Source organism: Cotesia glomerata, linkage group LG9 (genome assembly GCF_020080835.1).
Source record: "Cotesia glomerata isolate CgM1 linkage group LG9, MPM_Cglom_v2.3, whole genome shotgun sequence".
NCBI classification, from domain to species: Eukaryota; Metazoa; Arthropoda; class Insecta; order Hymenoptera; family Braconidae; genus Cotesia; species Cotesia glomerata.
This window is the reverse complement of record NC_058166.1, coordinates 6,695,569-6,715,393: the sequence shown is the minus strand read 5'-3', so window position 1 is coordinate 6,715,393 and position 19,825 is coordinate 6,695,569. Positions and strand designations below refer to the sequence as shown.

The 19,825-nt window shown below is 39.8% G+C and overlaps 1 protein-coding gene and 1 long non-coding RNA gene across 2 annotated transcripts; both read left to right on the top strand.

Moving 5' to 3' along the window:
• Nucleotides 1–1,855: 1,855 nt before the first annotated feature.
• On the top strand, nucleotides 1,856–2,522 carry LOC123271291. Its single transcript, XR_006510822.1, has 2 exons — nucleotides 1,856–2,099; nucleotides 2,239–2,522. It is a non-coding gene; the product is annotated as an uncharacterized LOC123271291 (long non-coding RNA).
• A 7,989-nt stretch (nucleotides 2,523–10,511) lies between these two features.
• Nucleotides 10,512–12,907, top strand: LOC123271276 (proteoglycan 4-like). Its single transcript, XM_044737552.1, has 2 exons — nucleotides 10,512–12,484; nucleotides 12,624–12,907. The coding sequence occupies exon 1, from the start codon at nucleotides 10,639–10,641 to the stop codon at nucleotides 12,124–12,126; it is 1,488 nt and encodes a 495-aa protein (XP_044593487.1). The 5' UTR covers nucleotides 10,512–10,638; the 3' UTR covers nucleotides 12,127–12,484; nucleotides 12,624–12,907.
• Nucleotides 12,908–19,825: the final 6,918 nt, after the last annotated feature.

The following is a 19,825-nucleotide window of genomic DNA, read 5'->3' as shown; positions in this document are numbered from 1 at the left end:
TTTATTATTAATCAACATAAGTTTACATGATAGAATCATATATTTCTTTGTGTAGTACAATAAATTATGAAAAATGTAAATAATGATTAGGTATAGCTGTTATCAATTTATATTTAGAATATATGGGAAAAAGCATATATATTGAGATTGTTCAATTTCAACAAATATAACTTTTTCTTTGAAATTAGAAATGCACATTATTATTGAATCATTTTCGCAACTATTGGTAATACGATGAATATGATCTATTTCAACATTACCAATTGAATAAGGACTAATATTCAAAGGACGCCCATAAATATAACATTATTCTTTAATCACGATTAAATGATGAATGCGAATTATTTGACCCGACTGTAATTGTACACAGGTATCATTTGTTTTTGTAGCTCGGGTATAATTTGTACTGTGAATTACAGTTTTTTTGTAAATACACTTCTTATAAGCATGAATTACAACAGTATTATCGTTAATAAGACTTTTGATTTTGTTTTGAATTTGTTCATGTATACGTGTTTTACCTGCTAGGACAAGTTCATCTGAAAGTTTAAGGAAATCCGAACAAAAACAGTTTCACTGTAAAAAATTGCGCCAAGTCCACGTTCATAAAACTCATCTCAATAACATTCGCACTTTAGAAAAAAAATAATACGCGTTTCAATAATTTTTATTCTTTACAAAAAAATGTAAAATACAAAAAAAATACCAAGAAACCGTCATCATGTTGAAAAAATTGAAAAAAAATTTGTTGAAAATTTAAAAATTAAAGAAAAAAATTTTTATCGTACTTGGCGCGCGTCATTGAGTAACCCAAATTTTTTCGGACGAATCACAACTCGAGAAAAAACAATTTTGCCTGAATATACTTATACATATATATATATATATATATATATCGATATAATTATGTATAGTTATATGTAACAATAACTTATATATGTGTATATGGGTTATTATAAGTCAGGCTTATCAGATTATATATGATTTTGTATATAAATATACATAGACTGACATTAATCAAGTATGTACTTAGGTTCAATTTTATATAAGTCGACATTTGGTTGTAAATACTTATATATAGGTATATAAGTATATATACATATATATATATATATATATGTATACAGATATAGATATATAGATATATATATGTCGGAGATAATATCGAGCTGGGTTTTTCCAGAGATTGGAAATTCCCAATATTTTAGTTTGTCTGTTAATTTTAAGCAAAATTGTAAAGCATAGAATATTTAGATATTATTTACGACTTAAGCTGATTATATTTTTTATGGTTATGACGATGGGCTTAAGTCCGGAGTGACAATGGTCACCAAACGTAGCCGAGGTCACAGGATAGAAGTAAAAAGTATATAGTTAGAAATATCGACAGACAATGAGGGCTGTCGAAATATTTTTGAGTGAATAAGTACTTAGGGTACTTGGAACAGTAGTTCTCGTTGAGCATTGATCAAGTAAAGATCGCATACATCCTGCTGACCCCGGATTCGTTCTCGGTCTTATTTCCTCAACGTCTTTAACTGTTATATCAATCGTAGTAAAATATTTGTAATTAAATTTATTATTTGTACGAGTTAGTGTACGTTATATTCCAAATCAAAGTCTTTGTTATATTTGATTATTGTGAAATAAATAAAGATGGCTGATAATGATCCAAAGGACTCTAACAATGCCCAAACCACTCTTCCTCCGACATCAGAAGTGGGATCTGGATCAGCTACGGGTTTTTCTCCTAATCAATTCCAGTTGCTAATGGAAATGCAAAATCGGAATTTGATAGAGTTAATGAAGGTTGTAACAAAACCAGTGTCCACTAATCGCAATATGTTGTCACGGGGCTCCTTCATTATCCGTTGAAGGTCCTCACCCTAGCCGCGGTTAGTTATCGACGGATCACTGGGCGCTGTGGTCTAGGATGCTCGCGCAGTAACAATAAAAATTAACATAAGTTTCGGGGCCTAGAAAATAAGCGTTCCGCGGGTGGGGATAATTCCACACCAGGGGCAAGTGAAGTTGGCGCACCGAAAAGCGACATTGTGAAGCCGGAGCCCGAGACACCAGCACGAGATCTTGGAAAACAGGTAATTATTTATTTTCCTCTGAGTTTCTTGTGGAACCTTCAGAGCGATTAATTGAACATTTATAATTGATATTTATTGCTAGGCATTTAGCCAGCCTAAATATCCTCCAATAATTATTCTAACTATCCTGAATTTCCAGATTTAATTCACCGTTGACTAAATCCCGAGCTACGACGCAATTAACCAGATCCGAGATACCTGATAGAGCTGTGTAATTTGGCGGACAAAATTTGCCTAGACCGAAGGCCACAGAAACGACAACGGAAGCCGAATTAAAAGAAAAGAAATCGCCAAAAATTTCTCAGGTACAGAAAATTTAACCTCGGTAAATTATTGCGTCGCTCCCGGAAATTCTAGGCACAGGCCAGGTTCCGTCTTCCAATCACCCTACTTGATTAATTAATTAATTATCCGAATTCAAATAAAATATCTAAATTATAAGTCGAAGTTAAAATTAGTTAAAATGAAATTTAAATAAATAGAAAATTTGACAAGTCGAAAAATTTCAAAATTAAAAATAAAAGAGGTTAAAATTAAAATTAATATTTCTATAAAATTGGTCAAATAAGTTCAAGTTAAAATTTATAAAATCAGAAAGTTCAATATCGACAAATTTGAGTTAAATTGCGTCATTCATCTGAGCGAAATTCTGTCGATTAAATTTATTATAAATTATAAATTAAAATAAAACTAAAGGGAATTAAAATTAGAGATTTATCCGAGTTAGATTAAAATTGATTAATAAAATCAACAATTAAAAATAAATTAAAATTTAAAATGAAAATTATTCATTAAAATTAACTTTGGGAAAATATCAAAAATTTTTAAATAAAATAAAATTCTTTAATTTAGAAAATTACAATTGTCAAGCAGTAAATTAATTTATAAAAAATTACAAGCGTAAAATTGTCAATAGATCAAAATTGTTCAAAAACTTCGATAAATAAAATTGTCAAATTCCAGTGTGATAAGTTTCAAAAATAATGAACATAAAAATTTAGCCTTGGAAAAATTTAGCCAAGTTGACGACTAAGTCTCAAATTCTTACTGGAATTCAAAATAGACATAAGCCGATTATTCAGGCAGTTTGAATTCGAGTAAATTTTAATTAATCTAAAATTTTGGTTGAATAAAACGCTACTGTGATATTAATAACTAAGCGACCAAAATTAAATAAAATTATTTATCGAAGTCAAGTTAGGGACCGGGAAAATTGATTCCCAGGAAGTCATGTTGAAAAAAGTATTTAAGAATTTTAAAAATGATTGTTAATTAGAGTCAAGAGTGTGTTTGGATGAAATTATTATATTGTGTGTGTGTGTGTGTGTGTGGAAAATTAAATTTACATTATATACTCCTCGTTCACGGGCTGTCGAGGAGGTTAGTATTAGCAGGTTGTCGACTAGTGTCATGGTATCCTCCTCTGTCCTAGTCGACTTCAGGTTCCTTAGTCCCGTAGTGAGGGTCCGGGCGACAGCGAAAGGGCTAAGGACGGTTTGAACCTTGGGCAGGGGTCCGGGCGACCACCCAAGGTCAAATCTAGAGTCTTAGAGCGTGAGGGTCCTGTGGACAGCGCGACTTAGGTAGAAACTGCGGTATAGACGCTCCATATGAGGGTACCGTCAGGAATAAGCAACTATGATAGAAACTATGATATAGACGCTCCTTATGAGGGTATCGTAGGAATAAGAAACTATGATAGAAACTACAGTATAGACGCTCCTTCAGAGGGTACTGTTAGGATTAAGAAAATTTTTCGGGTATGTGAGTGTGTGTGAGAATTAAAATAGAATTTAATTATGTAAAATTAAGAAAATAAATTCATGATCAATGTCAAATCTACTTGTTATTATTTATGTCAAATTTTTATGATTTCTCTCGACCCTGTGATATCTCTCTTGCTTGGACCGGTTCTGGAAACCGTGATAAAAATTCCAGTGGCGCCCTTAATTATTAAATTTAAATAAAGGGGTGACCAAGGGACGGTACCAACCCGTTACATTGGCGCCCAACGAACAAAAGACCTGTTGAGAAATTATAATTATATTTTGACATAAGTAATTGCAAAAAAAAAAAAAAAAAAAAAAAACTTTCAAAAGTTTTTTCAAAATTTTCATAAATTTAACTAATATTAATAAAGAGGATAAATATTTAAAAATATAATACATAGAAATAACTCAACGATTAAGAATAAACCGAAAATTTATTCAAAAGAAAAATTTAGAAAACTAAAATTAGACACTGAAAATAAATTTAAGCAACAGATTAAAATTCTTGTGGAGTGAATAACAGTGACCATGACATAAACTAAGTCTAAAATATAAATTCTTGAAGTGATTAAACTAACGTGAATACCTCGAACTTAAAACGTAATTCTCGTGTTAAATTTACATCCTCGTTTTAACGGATTTTTAGCAGATTAAATAAAATCTGACAAATAACAAAATATATTTGATCTACAGAAACAACTAGATAGACGATGAGTGGACAAAACGGAGTCAGAACAAGGTCCCAAGGTCTATCAGACGAAGAAACAGAAGATTGCAACTTACCATTGATAAACAGCGGCCGTGATGACAGGCAGACACGCGACCGGGGAAACCCAGGAAGTTTAGAAACAGTAACATCTGGAGAATTTGAAAGACAACAACTTGAAGAGGCAAGCAGATTTCAAAATATGTTAACTATTGATGAAACAAACGAGGATGTACAACGGAATAATACCGAAAATATTCAAAATAACCGCGAGAACACTCAAGATCAAGCACGTAACGACCAGGGAAATCACAACTCAACGTCAAAAAGAAGATCTACAGGACAAAACGTGATGTTCTCTGATGAAGTAAACGAATCACACATTGATGACTCAGGACGTGGCATGAGAGAATGGCTAGACAGGATGACACGAGAGTCACAACGGGTCAATGAAATGACAGCACATCAAAGAACTATCAACGAACAGAATAAAACGTTGATAGAACAACTGAGGAAACAAATTGGAGAAACACCGAGAATGAACGTGACGTTGTCACCAGTAGACTGGAACGCGACGGAACTAAATCTACGCAGATCAACCGTCAACCAGGTAGCCGACGGTCTAGGGGGAGGGGAAGTATTCTACTCTCCTAGAAACTCGTCGCGTGAACCGTCACCACGCAGAATTCAGCAACAACTCTCAGTCGTAGACCAACAAAACATAAGAACAGCACACCAGCAACAACATCAGTCCACAAATCCACAGCAGTCGAGCCAAACAGCCCAGTTTACTCCTGAACAGCTGACACGATTGATTGACCAACTTCTTCAGCTACAATCAACTCAACAACAAGCACAGAGGCCACCAACAGCTCCAACTAGAGCTAACGTAAATCAACAAGGGTATAATCCAGCGGATTTTCACCAGGCAGCCTTTCCCTATGGGAATGCGCCGGGAATACCGAATCTAACATCATCAGGAGCAAATACAAGTCAACAAAGACCATATTCCGCGACTTTTCACCAGACAACCTTTCCCAATGGGAATGCGCCAGGAATGCCGAACGTGACTCCAATATTTACCTACGGCAATAACCGTTGGAAAGACATCAAGGACAGTTTTCAGATGGCTGGACTGAGTTTTCCTCAACCTGGGTTATCAGCAAACGATTTTGTGAACGCCTTGGAAGCTCGAGCACTCCGCGAAGGGTGGACTGAGGCAGAATTGCTCCGAGTGGTGAGCCATACACTAAAAGGACCTGCTGCTAGATGGCTTGACACGAGTTACTACAGGTGGTCAAACTTTGCCCAGTTCAAGGAAGAATTTAGAAAGGCTTTCGGCAGCTCAGCAACTGACCATCAGTTCCTCATGGAAATCAGCAGAATGAGGATGCTACCAGGTGATAATGCAACTGAATTCGTCCTGAATGTACAGCAAAAGTATCAGGCAATGATGGCTCCCCCGCCAGCAGCCGAGCAAGTAGCGTGCATTCGGAATCACCTGACCGATGAACTGAGGACTCTGGTATTTGCCAGACCTGTATCCTCATATGAAGAACTATTAAATGCGATCCATGAAGCTACACGCTGTCTCGAAGAGGCTAGCCAGTCTCTCTCTCTGAATAAAGCAACAAAACATGCCGAGAAACCACGTTTTGGCATGATACAAGTCCAGCCTGAGGAAGTAACGCCGGAAGTAGAAGAACTGGAATTTCCAAGCTTCAACGCCATCATGGCTCCAGGAGTGACGATGTATGATAGTCGATATGGGGTCCAACGCCGGAATAATAACCAGGCATACCATTCTGCGTCATATCAACCTCGATACGCAACACCGTATAGACCAAGAGGTCCCGGAGGACAACAGCTACCTCCACCAGCGCAGTTTGCTCAGCCAGCCCCCCAGGTCGTCAACCAGACTCAAAATGTAGACAACATAGGATACCAAAGTATCCCATACCCGAGAGGAGCTAGACCATGCTTCAACTGTGGTATACCTGGACACATGTTTGAAGTATGTGACAACCCCAGGCGAGAAGTTTGTAATCTTTGCTATGGCATTGGTCATACTCGACATAATTGTAATATGGTTATCATCATGCCAGAAAATCAACAACCTAGAACCACAGAAAGACCGGGAGAACCAAAAGCACAGGCTAATCCGAGTTCTTCCCAAGATAATGTAAAAAACGCCTAAGGGTGACCCATGACTTCCCCCTGGGTCCACCTGGAGAAGCTTCAACAAGGGGGAATGACATTGAGGCCTCTGAGAAATTGTCATCGGTATCAGAGGAATTCTCACCGCTCAACCAAAGTGAAGACGAGCAGGAAGTACAAGACCCTGATTTAAATATCACCAGAGTAGAGGAAAAACAGGCAGACAGTTTAACTGTGCCGTTAGTTCCTCTACTTGAAGGAGCTTTTAGTCTCTCTGAAATTGTCGACCAAATTAACTCCAGTGTTACTGATGAAGACCAGGCTCTCCAGTTACTCACTCAGGCAGTCCAGATGTTAGAAAATCCTCTACTTCCAGCTGATGAGGTAAGAGTAGAAAGTCTAAACACTAATAATAAAATCCTTTTAGGCCAATTAAATACAGACGACGACCAAGATGACGAAGATGAGTGGGAAGAAGAAGTCGATCCTGGTTTTGAACCAACTGAGAGCGTCCCGGTGCCGCCAGAACGAGTCTTGGATCCAGTCCCCGACTCTCCAGAGCAGGCAGACCGACCGACGCCGACAGCCGTGGCAAGACAGGCCTTTATCCCCCGCATTTTTCAAGGTTGTCCACTACCAACTGCAATCCAACGCAGGCTAGCGAGTCGCAGGAAGTTTATCTCTGGAACTGGCCCTCAGGCTCCAACCGTGACCGCTAGGATCCCTGTATCCATCTGGATTTTTGGCGTCAAACTAAATGGCATACTAGACACAGGCAGTGAACGTTCCTACATCAACGCGAAAGTATATGAAGACATCAAGGAATATGCTTCAGGTGAACTGAGGTCTGACCAGACGAAACGAGGCATATTATTGGCCAACCACACCTTGTGCCAGAGTGCTGGTGGAGCACCATTTATCATACAGATCGGATCTGTCGCTGGTGAGCAATACTTCAGTGTCTTGCCGAACCTTGGACACTCAGTGGTATTAGGCATGGACTTCGCCCTGGAATTTTCAGTCCAGATCGACTGTCCCAGCCAAACCTGGAAGTTCAAGGACAGCTCCGAAGTACACCCGTTTGAAGTCATCAATTGTAAAGAAAACTTCGCCAGTCTCAACAGCATAACCTCAGATCAAGAACAACAACTCCAAAATTTCCTGGAAAAAGAACTGAAGAAATTCGAGGAAGAGCCCAGTACTGGTCAGACTCACATCATCGAGCATGAGATAGTCCTGAAGCCAGGAGCTGAACCAGTACGCATTAAGCCATACAGGAGGAGTCCAATCGTGAACCAGGAATTAAACCGGCAGATTGATGAACTTCTCGAGAAAAAATATATCCGCCCAAGTTATAGTGTCTGGTCATGTTCACCACTCATGGTAGAAAAACCTGGAAACAAATGGAGATTCTGCGTCGACTATAGGCCGTTAAACAAAGTGACTTTTCCACCAGCCCATCCACTTCCAAATATGCTCAGGATTTTAAGTGCTTTACACGGGGCTGTATTTATTAGTACGATGGACTTGAAAGAGGCCTTCCACCAGATTCTTATGGCCACAACGTCAATTCCTCTTACGGCTTTTTCAGCCGAAGGCAAAGGACAATTTGAATGGCTTCGCATGCCTTATGGACTAGTTGGAGCCCCGAGCACTTTTCAGAAAGCTATGGATGTAGTCAAGGAAAAATTTTGCCAACTCCTAGTGGAACGAGAGTTACCACTGAAATGGGCTGAGCAAGTCTTCGCCTATCTAGATGATTGGGTGGTCATCAGCGAAACTTTCGAGGACCACTTACGAATTTTGTCGCTTCTACTAGAAGTTTTTCGTCATTTCGGACTACAAATCAACCCAGACAAGTGTAAATTTTGCAGACAGGAAGTCAAATTCCTAGGCTTCATAGTGAATGAAGAAGGACTACATCCAGACCCAGAGAGGATAGCTCCAATTGTTAATTTCCCCAGGCCTACTAGCCGGAAACAATTGCGTAGTTTCCTCGGCCTAGTTAATTGGTACCACAGACACCTTCAGAACGTCTCAAAGGCACAAGGACCTCTCAATAAATTGACAGGTGTAACTACAGAGTGGAAATGGGGCGAAGAAGAAGAGAAGTCGTTCCAGGAATTGAAACTAGCGTTGATAAATGCCAAACCTCTAGCTGTACCTAGACCAGGGTTACCATATTTTCTGTACACCGACGCTAGTGACACTGGATTGGGGGCTTTTCTCGTCCAAAAGGATCCAGAAACTGAGAAAGAATATCTGATCATCTGTTTAAGCAGACAACTCCGAGGGGCTGAAACTAGGTATACGACCACCGAAAAAGAATGTTTAGCCGTAGTGTGGGCCGTAAGGAAACTGAGGTGTTACCTCGAGGGCGCACCCTTCACAGTTGTGACGGACCATGCATCTTTACAATGGCTACATTCTCTCCGGGACCCGAATGGTAGGCTGTCTCGGTGGGCTGTCGAACTCTTCACGAACCAAATCTCTGTAAAATACCAGAAGGGCACCGTAAACGAAGGACCTGACGCTCTGTCTCGGCTATATGAAGACAGACTCCCGGAAGACTGGCTGGAGGTCAAAGACCAGCTGAAAGACATCAAATTAGTACACATACAAGCTCTGGACTGGTATGATTTGAAGAAGAATAATGTCCGCAGGAATCCAGGAGACTTCCCTGAATGGAAAATAGAAGACGACCGTCTTTATTATCACCGGCCTGACCCACAGAAGTCGATCCTCGATGACGATAGCGCCTGGAAGTTGGTCCTGAAAGAATCAGAGGTTCTCCAAGTCTTAAAATCTAACCATGAAGAGCCAGATGCGGGTCATCTAGGCAGAAATAGGATGTACGAGCGGCTTAAGGTGTCATATTATTGGCCAGGCATGTATAAAGACGTTGAGGACTTCGTGGAGGCTTGCGACACATGTAAGCGAGTGAAGTATGATCAAACTTCCCGAAAAGCACCATTCCAGACCAGACAGCCAATTAAACCATGGGCAATAGTGGCAGCTGACGTCATGGGACCCTTTCCGAGGTCAAAACGAGGTAACGCATACGTCCTGGTAATACAAGACTTATACACGAGATTTTCAGAGTTCCATCCACTGCGTCGGCATACTGGGAGTACCGTGTTGGAAGCCTTCAGGAAGACATTTTCACTCCGAGGCTATCCACTCTTCCTAGTGACAGATAACGGCAAGGAGTTCGTGAATGGACAAATACAAGATTACTTGAAGGAAACTGGAGTCCGTTTTTCACCAATAGCGGTCCAGCACCCTCAAGCAAATCCTGTTGAACGCCTAAATCGCACGCTGAAACCAATGATCAGAGCATACATTGAGAAAGACCAAACTGAGTGGGACCAGCACTTAGGAGAATTCCAACTGGCCTACAACAGTTCATACCATGCCTCTCTTCGATTGTCACCCTATTTCCTTGTTCATGGACAGGAGCCGCGTCTAGCAGGCAAACCGACAGAACTAGAACTTGAAGATTTCAGTCAAGATAACCCCGATTGGGCCAAGAGGATCCAACGACTCGACGAACTGCGTCACAAAATTGAGGCTAACATGAAGAAAGAGGCCGAGAAACAAAATAAAAGTCAAGACCAAGAAATCCAGTTCCCGGACATCCACGTCGGTGACTTAGTATACTACCCAAATAGGAAACTTAGTAATAAGTCTCAAAATTATTCCGCAGGGTTAGGAGTTAAATATCTAGGGCCAGCAATAGTTCATAAGTTAATTAGTCCTATAGTAGTTGAGTTACGCAGTGATACGGGAAGACGGCTTGGTAATCACTATATCCCAGACCTAAAAATCCCGCGCCGGAGTAGACGTATAACTAGAATTAAGTCTAGCTAATTAATGAACCCAAAACTAATTCCAAATTGTTTCAGGCATGAAGAGGTTGAACGAGAGCAATCGGCAGGCAGACAGAGGTGGCCGCAGTCGCTCTCAAAGAGGGAGAAGCAACCAGCAGGCAGGTAGAGATGGCCGCAGTCGCTCTCAGAGAGGCAGAAACCACCAGCAGGAAGACCGCCAAGTAGATGTGTCATCACATCAACGTGGTGAACGACCGCCAAACGGCAACCAATTAACCAGAGGGAAACCAGCCAGGAGAGATGCCGCGCCACACGTTGAGGGTGAGATGGGGCAAAAGGCTCGCTTGAGGAGGCTCATGAGGAGAGCTCACCTTGCTAAAATCCTCAAATCTGGCCAGGCGGACCCCGAGCTTGCTTGGAAGCTATGGAGAAAAGCTGCGACGGTCGAGGAGTTAAAGAAATGGGGAGACCGGAAAACTCTACTCCCCCCGATGCCCCCAGAACTCGAAGAAGATGTAAAGAAGGTCGAGTCAGAGCCAGTCTCTGACATTCAACCCGAACATCAGGTTGCTACATCTTCTCGAGGAGGACACCACTCACCGATCCTACCACCTAGAGCAGACCCATCTTCCCCAGTAACTGGACCGTCCTCAGTAGCTGATCCAGTGCCTACAACTGTACCGATACCGAAGCCTTTTACTCCCTCAGATTATCCCTCTCCGAACCCGTATTTCTATACACCTATGACACCTGGCAGACCCTGTTTCCCAAGGCCAGTCACGGAGCCGTTACTACTCCTGAGGCCTATTGCACCTGCACCTCTCACACCTCGGCCCATAAGCCGATACTTCGTGCCGATTCTCCACCCTGTCCCGGCTAGAGGAGTCTGGAGACGTCTGGGACCTCCTGTGAACATCCCAACAACCCGAGAGACGCCTGAACCGACTCAAAATTTGGAGTCGACTCCTACCGTTGAAGTAATCCAGCCGGCAGAACACCTAGACCAGGCAGAAGGGTTGGAGCCAGTTGTGTCTCAGATGTCTTCACCAGGACAAGACAAGCCCGAGATTTCGGAACAAGAGCTCGAGCCAGTTGTGTCTCATATGTCTTCCCCAGGACAAGACAAGCCCGAGACGACAGAACAAGAAGTCACGCCCATTTCTGACTCTCGAGAGACTAACAAGTCTCCAACTGATCCAGTCCAGTTACCAGCTGTGCCAGAAGGTTGGCAGGATGAAGCCGCTGCCTTGCCAGGACCACTTCCGTTCCCAGAGAATGCTATCCCGGAACCAATGATAGATCAGAGAAGGGAAGCTGCGAGACGGGAAGTCCTGGTTCGCCAACTGAGGCGCAGAAAGAAGAAGAAGAAATCAAAGAAAAATCGAGGACCACGCCAACTCCAGCCCGATGACTATGAGTCAAATCCAAACTCACCGAAGGAACCTGACTCCGGGAATGAAGAAGTCCCTATTTTTGATGACCGAGTACCTGAAGGACCCGAAAACGAGGACCTACTGGTACTCGACGACGATGAGGGATTCGATGAGGATGTACCTGACGAATAAATAAATAACATCTTCACTCCAAATAAAGCTTTATTCTTGGTCTATTCCCTGAAGCTGCGAACATCTGGGACCACCACGCCCTGGTGAACGTCTGGCAGGGGGGAATGTCACGGGGCTCCTTCATTATCCGTTGAAGGTCCTCACCCTAGCCGCGGTTAGTTATCGACGGATCACTGGGCGCTGTGGTCTAGGATGCTCGCGCAGTAACAATAAAAATTAACATAAGTTCCGGGGCCTAGAAAATAAGCGTTCCGCGGGTGGGGATAATTCCACACCAGGGGCAAGTGAAGTTGGCGCACCGAAAAGCGACATTGTGAAGCCGGAGCCCGAGACACCAGCACGAGATCTTGGAAAACAGGTAATTATTTATTTTCCTCTGAGTTTCTTGTGGAACCTTCAGAGCGATTAATTGAACATTTATAATTGATATTTATTGCTAGGCATTTAGCCAGCCTAAATATCCTCCAATAATTATTCTAACTATCCTGAATTTCCAGATTTAATTCACCGTTGACTAAATCCCGAGCTACGACGCAATTAACCAGATCCGAGATACCTGATAGAGCTGTGTAATTTGGCGGACAAAATTTGCCTAGACCGAAGGCCACAGAAACGACAACGGAAGCCGAATTAAAAGAAAAGAAATCGCCAAAAATTTCTCAGGTACAGAAAATTTAACCTCGGTAAATTATTGCGTCGCTCCCGGAAATTCTAGGCACAGGCCAGGTTCCGTCTTCCAATCACCCTACTTGATTAATTAATTAATTATCCGAATTCAAATAAAATATCTAAATTATAAGTCGAAGTTAAAATTAGTTAAAATGAAATTTAAATAAATAGAAAATTTGACAAGTCGAAAAATTTCAAAATTAAAAATAAAAGAGGTTAAAATTAAAATTAATATTTCTATAAAATTGGTCAAATAAGTTCAAGTTAAAATTTATAAAATCAGAAAGTTCAATATCGACAAATTTGAGTTAAATTGCGTCATTCATCTGAGCGAAATTCTGTCGATTAAATTTATTATAAATTATAAATTAAAATAAAACTAAAGGGAATTAAAATTAGAGATTTATCCGAGTTAGATTAAAATTGATTAATAAAATCAACAATTAAAAATAAATTAAAATTTAAAATGAAAATTATTCATTAAAATTAACTTTGGGAAAATATCAAAAAATTTTAAATAAAATAAAATTCTTTAATTTAGAAAATTACAATTGTCAAGCAGTAAATTAATTTATAAAAAATTACAAGCGTAAAATTGTCAATAGATCAAAATTGTTCAAAAACTTCGATAAATAAAATTGTCAAATTCCAGTGTGATAAGTTTCAAAAATAATGAACATAAAAATTTAGCCTTGGAAAAATTTAGCCAAGTTGACGACTAAGTCTCAAATTCTTACTGGAATTCAAAATAGACATAAGCCGATTATTCAGGCAGTTTGAATTCGAGTAAATTTTAATTAATCTAAAATTTTGGTTGAATAAAACGCTACTGTGATATTAATAACTAAGCGACCAAAATTAAATAAAATTATTTATCGAAGTCAAGTTAGGGACCGGGAAAATTGATTCCCAGGAAGTCATGTTGAAAAAAGTATTTAAGAATTTTAAAAATGATTGTTAATTAGAGTCAAGAGTGTGTTTGGATGAAATTATTATATTGTGTGTGTGTGTGTGTGTGGAAAATTAAATTTACATTATATACTCCTCGTTCACGGGCTGTCGAGGAGGTTAGTATTAGCAGGTTGTCGACTAGTGTCATGGTATCCTCCTCTGTCCTAGTCGACTTCAGGTTCCTTAGTCCCGTAGTGAGGGTCCGGGCGACAGCGAAAGGGCTAAGGACGGTTTGAACCTTGGGCAGGGGTCCGGGCGACCACCCAAGGTCAAATCTAGAGTCTTAGAGCGTGAGGGTCCTGTGGACAGCGCGACTTAGGTAGAAACTGCGGTATAGACGCTCCATATGAGGGTACCGTCAGGAATAAGCAACTATGATAGAAACTATGATATAGACGCTCCTTATGAGGGTATCGTAGGAATAAGAAACTATGATAGAAACTACAGTATAGACGCTCCTTCAGAGGGTACTGTTAGGATTAAGAAAATTTTTCGGGTATGTGAGTGTGTGTGAGAATTAAAATAGAATTTAATTATGTAAAATTAAGAAAATAAATTCATGATCAATGTCAAATCTACTTGTTATTATTTATGTCAAATTTTTATGATTTCTCTCGACCCTGTGATATCTCTCTTGCTTGGACCGGTTCTGGAAACCGTGATAAAAATTCCAGTGGCGCCCTTAATTATTAAATTTAAATAAAGGGGTGACCAAGGGACGGTACCAACCCGTTACAATGTCTTTGCCGAAGTTCAATCCTGAAAATTCAAGTGCGGATCCAGCTGCTTGGTGTTCAACCGTGGATATGTGTTTCGCGGAACGTCCTCAGGAGGGTAGTGCACTTATTATCGCGTTAAGTGAAGCTCTTCAAGGATCTGCATCTTCGTGGTTATCTCAAGTATGTTATCCTGGGATAACGTGGACTGAATTTAAAGATCTCTTCATCGCGAGATTTGGTGGACTAGAAACATCGGCGGCCACTTTAATAAATTTACAAAATAGTCGTCCGAAAGATGGTGAGTGCTTGTCTTCATATTCAAGTCGTCTATTGGCGTCGCTTTGTTCAAAGTGGAAAAGTGCAAGTGTCGAAGAAATCGCGGTGTCTGTTGTACTCGCTCATCTTTCACAGTGTGATACGCGTCTTCAACGTTTATCATTTACGACAGATATTAAATCACGTAACCAACTCCAAAATGAATTGAAAGCCTTTAATTATGCAAGAAAAAGGTCCGCTCCACACCAAGATGATCGTACGGAGCCTAATTTTAAACGATTTAAATCGTTGTCATCGATTAAGTGTCATTCATGTGGAAAATTAGGACACAGAAGTGTTGATTGCCCTTCAATTAATAAAGGAAAATCAGAACGAGCATCTAATAGCCAGGTAGCCACTAGGCCTACCTCACAAAAATCCGTTGTTACCTGCTTCAAGTGTGGCGTAGTGGGACACGTTGCCTCAAGATGTCCAACATTAGCGAGTGGAGGTTCAAAAAACAACGGGAATGGTAACAACAACGAGCGTCGTGTGGACATCTGTACGGTAGCAGCTCCATCAGGATCATTGATCCATCGTGGTGAGTCGTTTTCATTTTGGTTTGATTCGGGAGCTGAATGCTCGTTAATTAAAGAAAGTTTTGCCGCTAAATTTGCGGGTAAACGTAAAAATAATTTAATAATTTTAAAGGGCATTGGAAATGTTAGTGTGAACTGTACGATACAAATTTTGTCTGAAATAACTATTAATAGCCATACGTTAGAGATACTTTTTCATGTTATTGCAGATGATTATTTAAAATGTGACGTATTGATTGGTCGTGAAATTCTTGGGCAAGGATTTGATGTAAATATAACTTCAAATAATTTTAGCTTATCTAAAAGTAAACTGATTAACGTATGTAATAAACTCGAATCTATTAGTAAAATACATTTTAATGATATTGATACTGACGTAATTAGAGATGATAAAGAGAAACTCATTTCTATTTTAAAAGAATATACCGATTCATTTATTCAGGGGTTTCCAAGTACTCGTGTTAATACAGGGGAGCTTATAATACGTTTAGTTGACCCTAATGTAACTGTACAAAGGCGACCGTATCGTCTTAGTGCTGAGGAAAGGCAGGTAGTACGGGATAGAGTAGATGAACTATTGAAGGCTAATGTTATTCGTCCGAGTTGCTCTCCGTTTGCAAGTCCTATATTATTAGTTAAAAAGAAAGATGGTTCTGATCGTTTGTGCGTCGATTATCGGGAACTGAATGCTAATACGATAGATGATAAATTTCCTTTACCCCTCATTGCCGACCAAATAGCGCGACTTGCTGGTGCTAAATTTTTCACATGTTTAGATATGGCCAGTGGATTTCACCAAATCCCTGTTGAGATAGAATCAATTGAACGTACGGCGTTTGTAACGCCTGATGGGCAATATGAATATTTGACCATGCCATTCGGGCTAAAGAACGCACCCTCTGTCTTTCAACGTGCTGTTATAAAAGCCCTAGGAGAACTTGCATATACATTCGTCATTGTGTATATGGATGATATTATGATTATAGCTTCAACTATCGAGGAAGCGTTAGACAGACTTCAAAAAGTAGTCAGTATTCTCATTAAATCCGGATTCTCTTTTAATTTTTCAAAATGCTCGTTTCTCAAAACCCAAGTACAATACCTGGGCTATGAAATTTCTGCTGGTGAAGTCCGTCCCAGCTCACGTAAAATCGAAGCCTTAACTGTCTTACCTGCACCGAGAACCGTAACTCAGTTGAGACAATTCATCGGTCTCTCTTCTTACTTTCGTAAATTTATTCCAAAGTTCTCACAGGTAATGAAACCCTTATACCGTTTGACCTCAGGTAGCAAAAAAAATATTGAATGGACTGAGGTACATGAAAATATCCGTCAGAAAATAATCTCTGTATTGACTAATGAGCCTGTACTAATGATCTTCAATCCGAACTTTCCTATAGAGTTGCACACAGACGCTAGCTCTGAAGGCTATGGGGCTATATTAATGCAAAAATTTAATGGTTCAAATAGAGTTGTCGAGTATTATAGCAAAGCTACTAGTTCAGCTGAGTCACGATATCATTCATATGAATTAGAGACTCTAGCTGTATTTAACGCAGTAAAATTTTTCCGCCATTATTTGCATGGCCGACCGTTCGTAGTAATTACGGATTGTAATTCGTTAAAAGCCTCTCAGAAAAAGGCTGACCTAACACCAAGGGTTCACCGTTGGTGGGCTTTCTTACAGACTTTTAAATTTGATATTGTGTATAGAGAAGGTAAACGAATGGCTCACGCTGATTTCTTTTCGCGTAATCCTGTTACAGAACAATTGCGTAGTAATTCAAATAAAATTTTACAGAAAAGTATAAATTTGACGGAAATTTCCGATGATTGGCTTCTTGTTGAGCAACGGCGTGACCCAGAAATTAGTAAGATAGTAATTGATTTAGAAAATGATGAGATTGCGTCCGATCTTGCTAAAACTTATGAAGTACGGTCAGGGTTACTCCACCGAAAAATCCAAAGGCGAGGTAAAACATTATGTTTACCTATTGTTCCACGTGCTTTTAGGTGGTCGGTAATAAATCATGTACATGAGTCAATTATGCACTTAGGATGGGGAGAAAACACTTGACAAGGTTTGCGAGTATTACTGGTTTGAAGGAATTACGAAATATGTTCGTAAATTCATTGATAACTGTTATACTTGCAGAGTTTTCAAGTCAAGCTCAGGCAAAGTACAAGCAGAGCTTCATCCTATTCCTAAGACCAGCATCCCTTGGCATATAGTGCACATGGATATTACAGGTAAATTAACGGGTAAGAACGATTCAAAAGAATACGTTGTCGTGTTGATAGATGCTTTTACTAAATTTGTTTTATTATATCATACTCGAAAAATAGATAGTGTCAATACTATTAAGGCTCTTAAAAATGCTATATCATTGTTTGGCCCACCGACCCGTATAATTGCGGATCAAGGTAGATGTTTCACAAGTAAAGAATTTCAAGAGTATTGTAACTCACAAAACTCAAAATTACATCTTATAGCTACGGGTTCAAGTCGGGCTAATGGCCAGGTAGAACGCGTAATGAGTACCCTAAAAGTATGTTTACTGCAGCCGAAACGAGTGGAAACTCTTGGCAAGCAGTTGTAAATGAAATTCAATTAGCAATAAATTGTACTACTAATCGAGTCACTAAAGCTAGTCCGTTAGAGTTGCTAATCGGCAAAGTAGCTAGACCTTTTGGAATGATAGTTGATCAAGACGATAAAGAAATTGATATTTCTGACGTACGGCAAAAAGCAATTGATAACATAGAAATTAATGCGAAATATGATAAGTCTAGATTTGATAAGAATAAAGCAAAGATAGTTTCATTTAAAGTAGGAGATTTTGTGTTAATTAAAAATGAAGAGAGAAATCAAACAAAGCTCGATCCAAAGTTCAGAGGTCCATTTGTGGTGACGGAAACTCTCGACGGTAATCGTTATACTTTAAAGTCTTTAATGGGTAATAGAACGTATAAATACTGCCATGAAAACTTGAGAAAAATGCCTGAATCCCATATTCCTAGTGAGTTGGATGCTTCTGATGATCAAGAAGTTGTTGATCAGGAGAGCAATGAAGACTCTGAGACAGAGTCAGAAACCACCAGGGGAGAGACTCAGCACTAATGGTAGATGTAAGGTCGCACCACTTGCTCCAAGCTGTAGGTCGTACAAGCAAATCTAGAGTGATTTGGCTAGGGTACGACTGGCCAGTTGGTGAAATGGCGGGGACCAAAGAAATCTGTTGGCCGCACTACTTGCGCCAGTCTGTAGTCGTAACTGCAAACTCAGGGTAGTTTGAATCAATTTTGTTTATCAAGATTGTCAGGGCGCGAGGGCCAGCTGGTGAGGTGGCGGGGGCCAAAGATGAAGTTCTAGGCTGCACTATCTGCGCCAGTCTGTAGTCGCAACTGCAAACTCAGGGTAGTTTGAATCAATTTTGTTTATCAAGATTGTCAGGGCGCGAGGGCCAGCTGGTGAGATGGCGGGGGCCAGAGATGTTGTAAGCTGCACTACGTGTGTCATATGTGGTTGACAATGTGGCGGGGGCTTAAGGTGTACATAGTTGAATACTATGGTGATACACAAGTTTTCTGTATATGGTATACAGTAGCAAACCATTTTGAGTGTTAGAGGTCTATACCTGTGGTGGATATGGCTTGTATTCAGTGTGAACGGAATGATGGAAAGGTATTCTCAAGGAAACGCGTAGCGTAATAAAGGTGGTCGAACGTTTTTGTCATTCTGATGAATCTCTGGACATAAGCTTTAAAAAAAAAAAAAAAAAAAAAAAAAAATTGACACGGTTTGTAATAACATGTTTACAGATGCACCCGAGGACGTGTGATCGTCAGGTTGGCCGTGTCGGAGATAATATCGAGCTGGGTTTTCCAGAGATTGGAAATTGCCAAGATTTTAGTTTGTCTGTTAATTTTAAGCAAAATTGTAAAGCATAGAATATTTAGATATTATTTACGACTTAAGCTGATTATATTTTTATGGTTATGACGATGGGCTTAAGTCCGGAGTGACAATGGTCACCAAACGTAGCCGAGGTCACAGGATAGAAGTAAAAAGTATATAGTTAGAAATATCGACAGACAATGAGGGCTGTCGAAATATTTTGAGTGAATAAGTACTTAGGGTACTTGGAACAGTAGTTCTCGTTGAGCATTGATCAAGTAAAGATCGCATACATCCTGCTGACCCCGGATTCGTTCTCGGTCTTATTTCCCCAACGTCTTTAACTGTTATATCAATCGTAGTAAAATATTTGTAATTAAATTTATTATTTGTACGAGTTAGTGTACGTTATATTCCAAATCAAAGTCTTTGTTATATTTGATTATTGTGAAATAAATAAAGATGGCTGATAATGATCCAAAGGACTCTAACAATGCCCAAACCACTCTTCCTCCGACATATATATATATATATTAGACTGGGCCAAAAAAACTGACTATTTTTTTTTTCTATCGATACTGTGAAAATATCATTCATGATGATAAAAA

What these genes read in the sequence shown, in the direction of transcription:
- LOC123271276 (XM_044737552.1), top strand. Translation starts at nt 10,639, where the DNA reads ATGAAGAGGTTGAACGAGAGCAATCGGCAGGCAGACAGAGGTGGCCGC.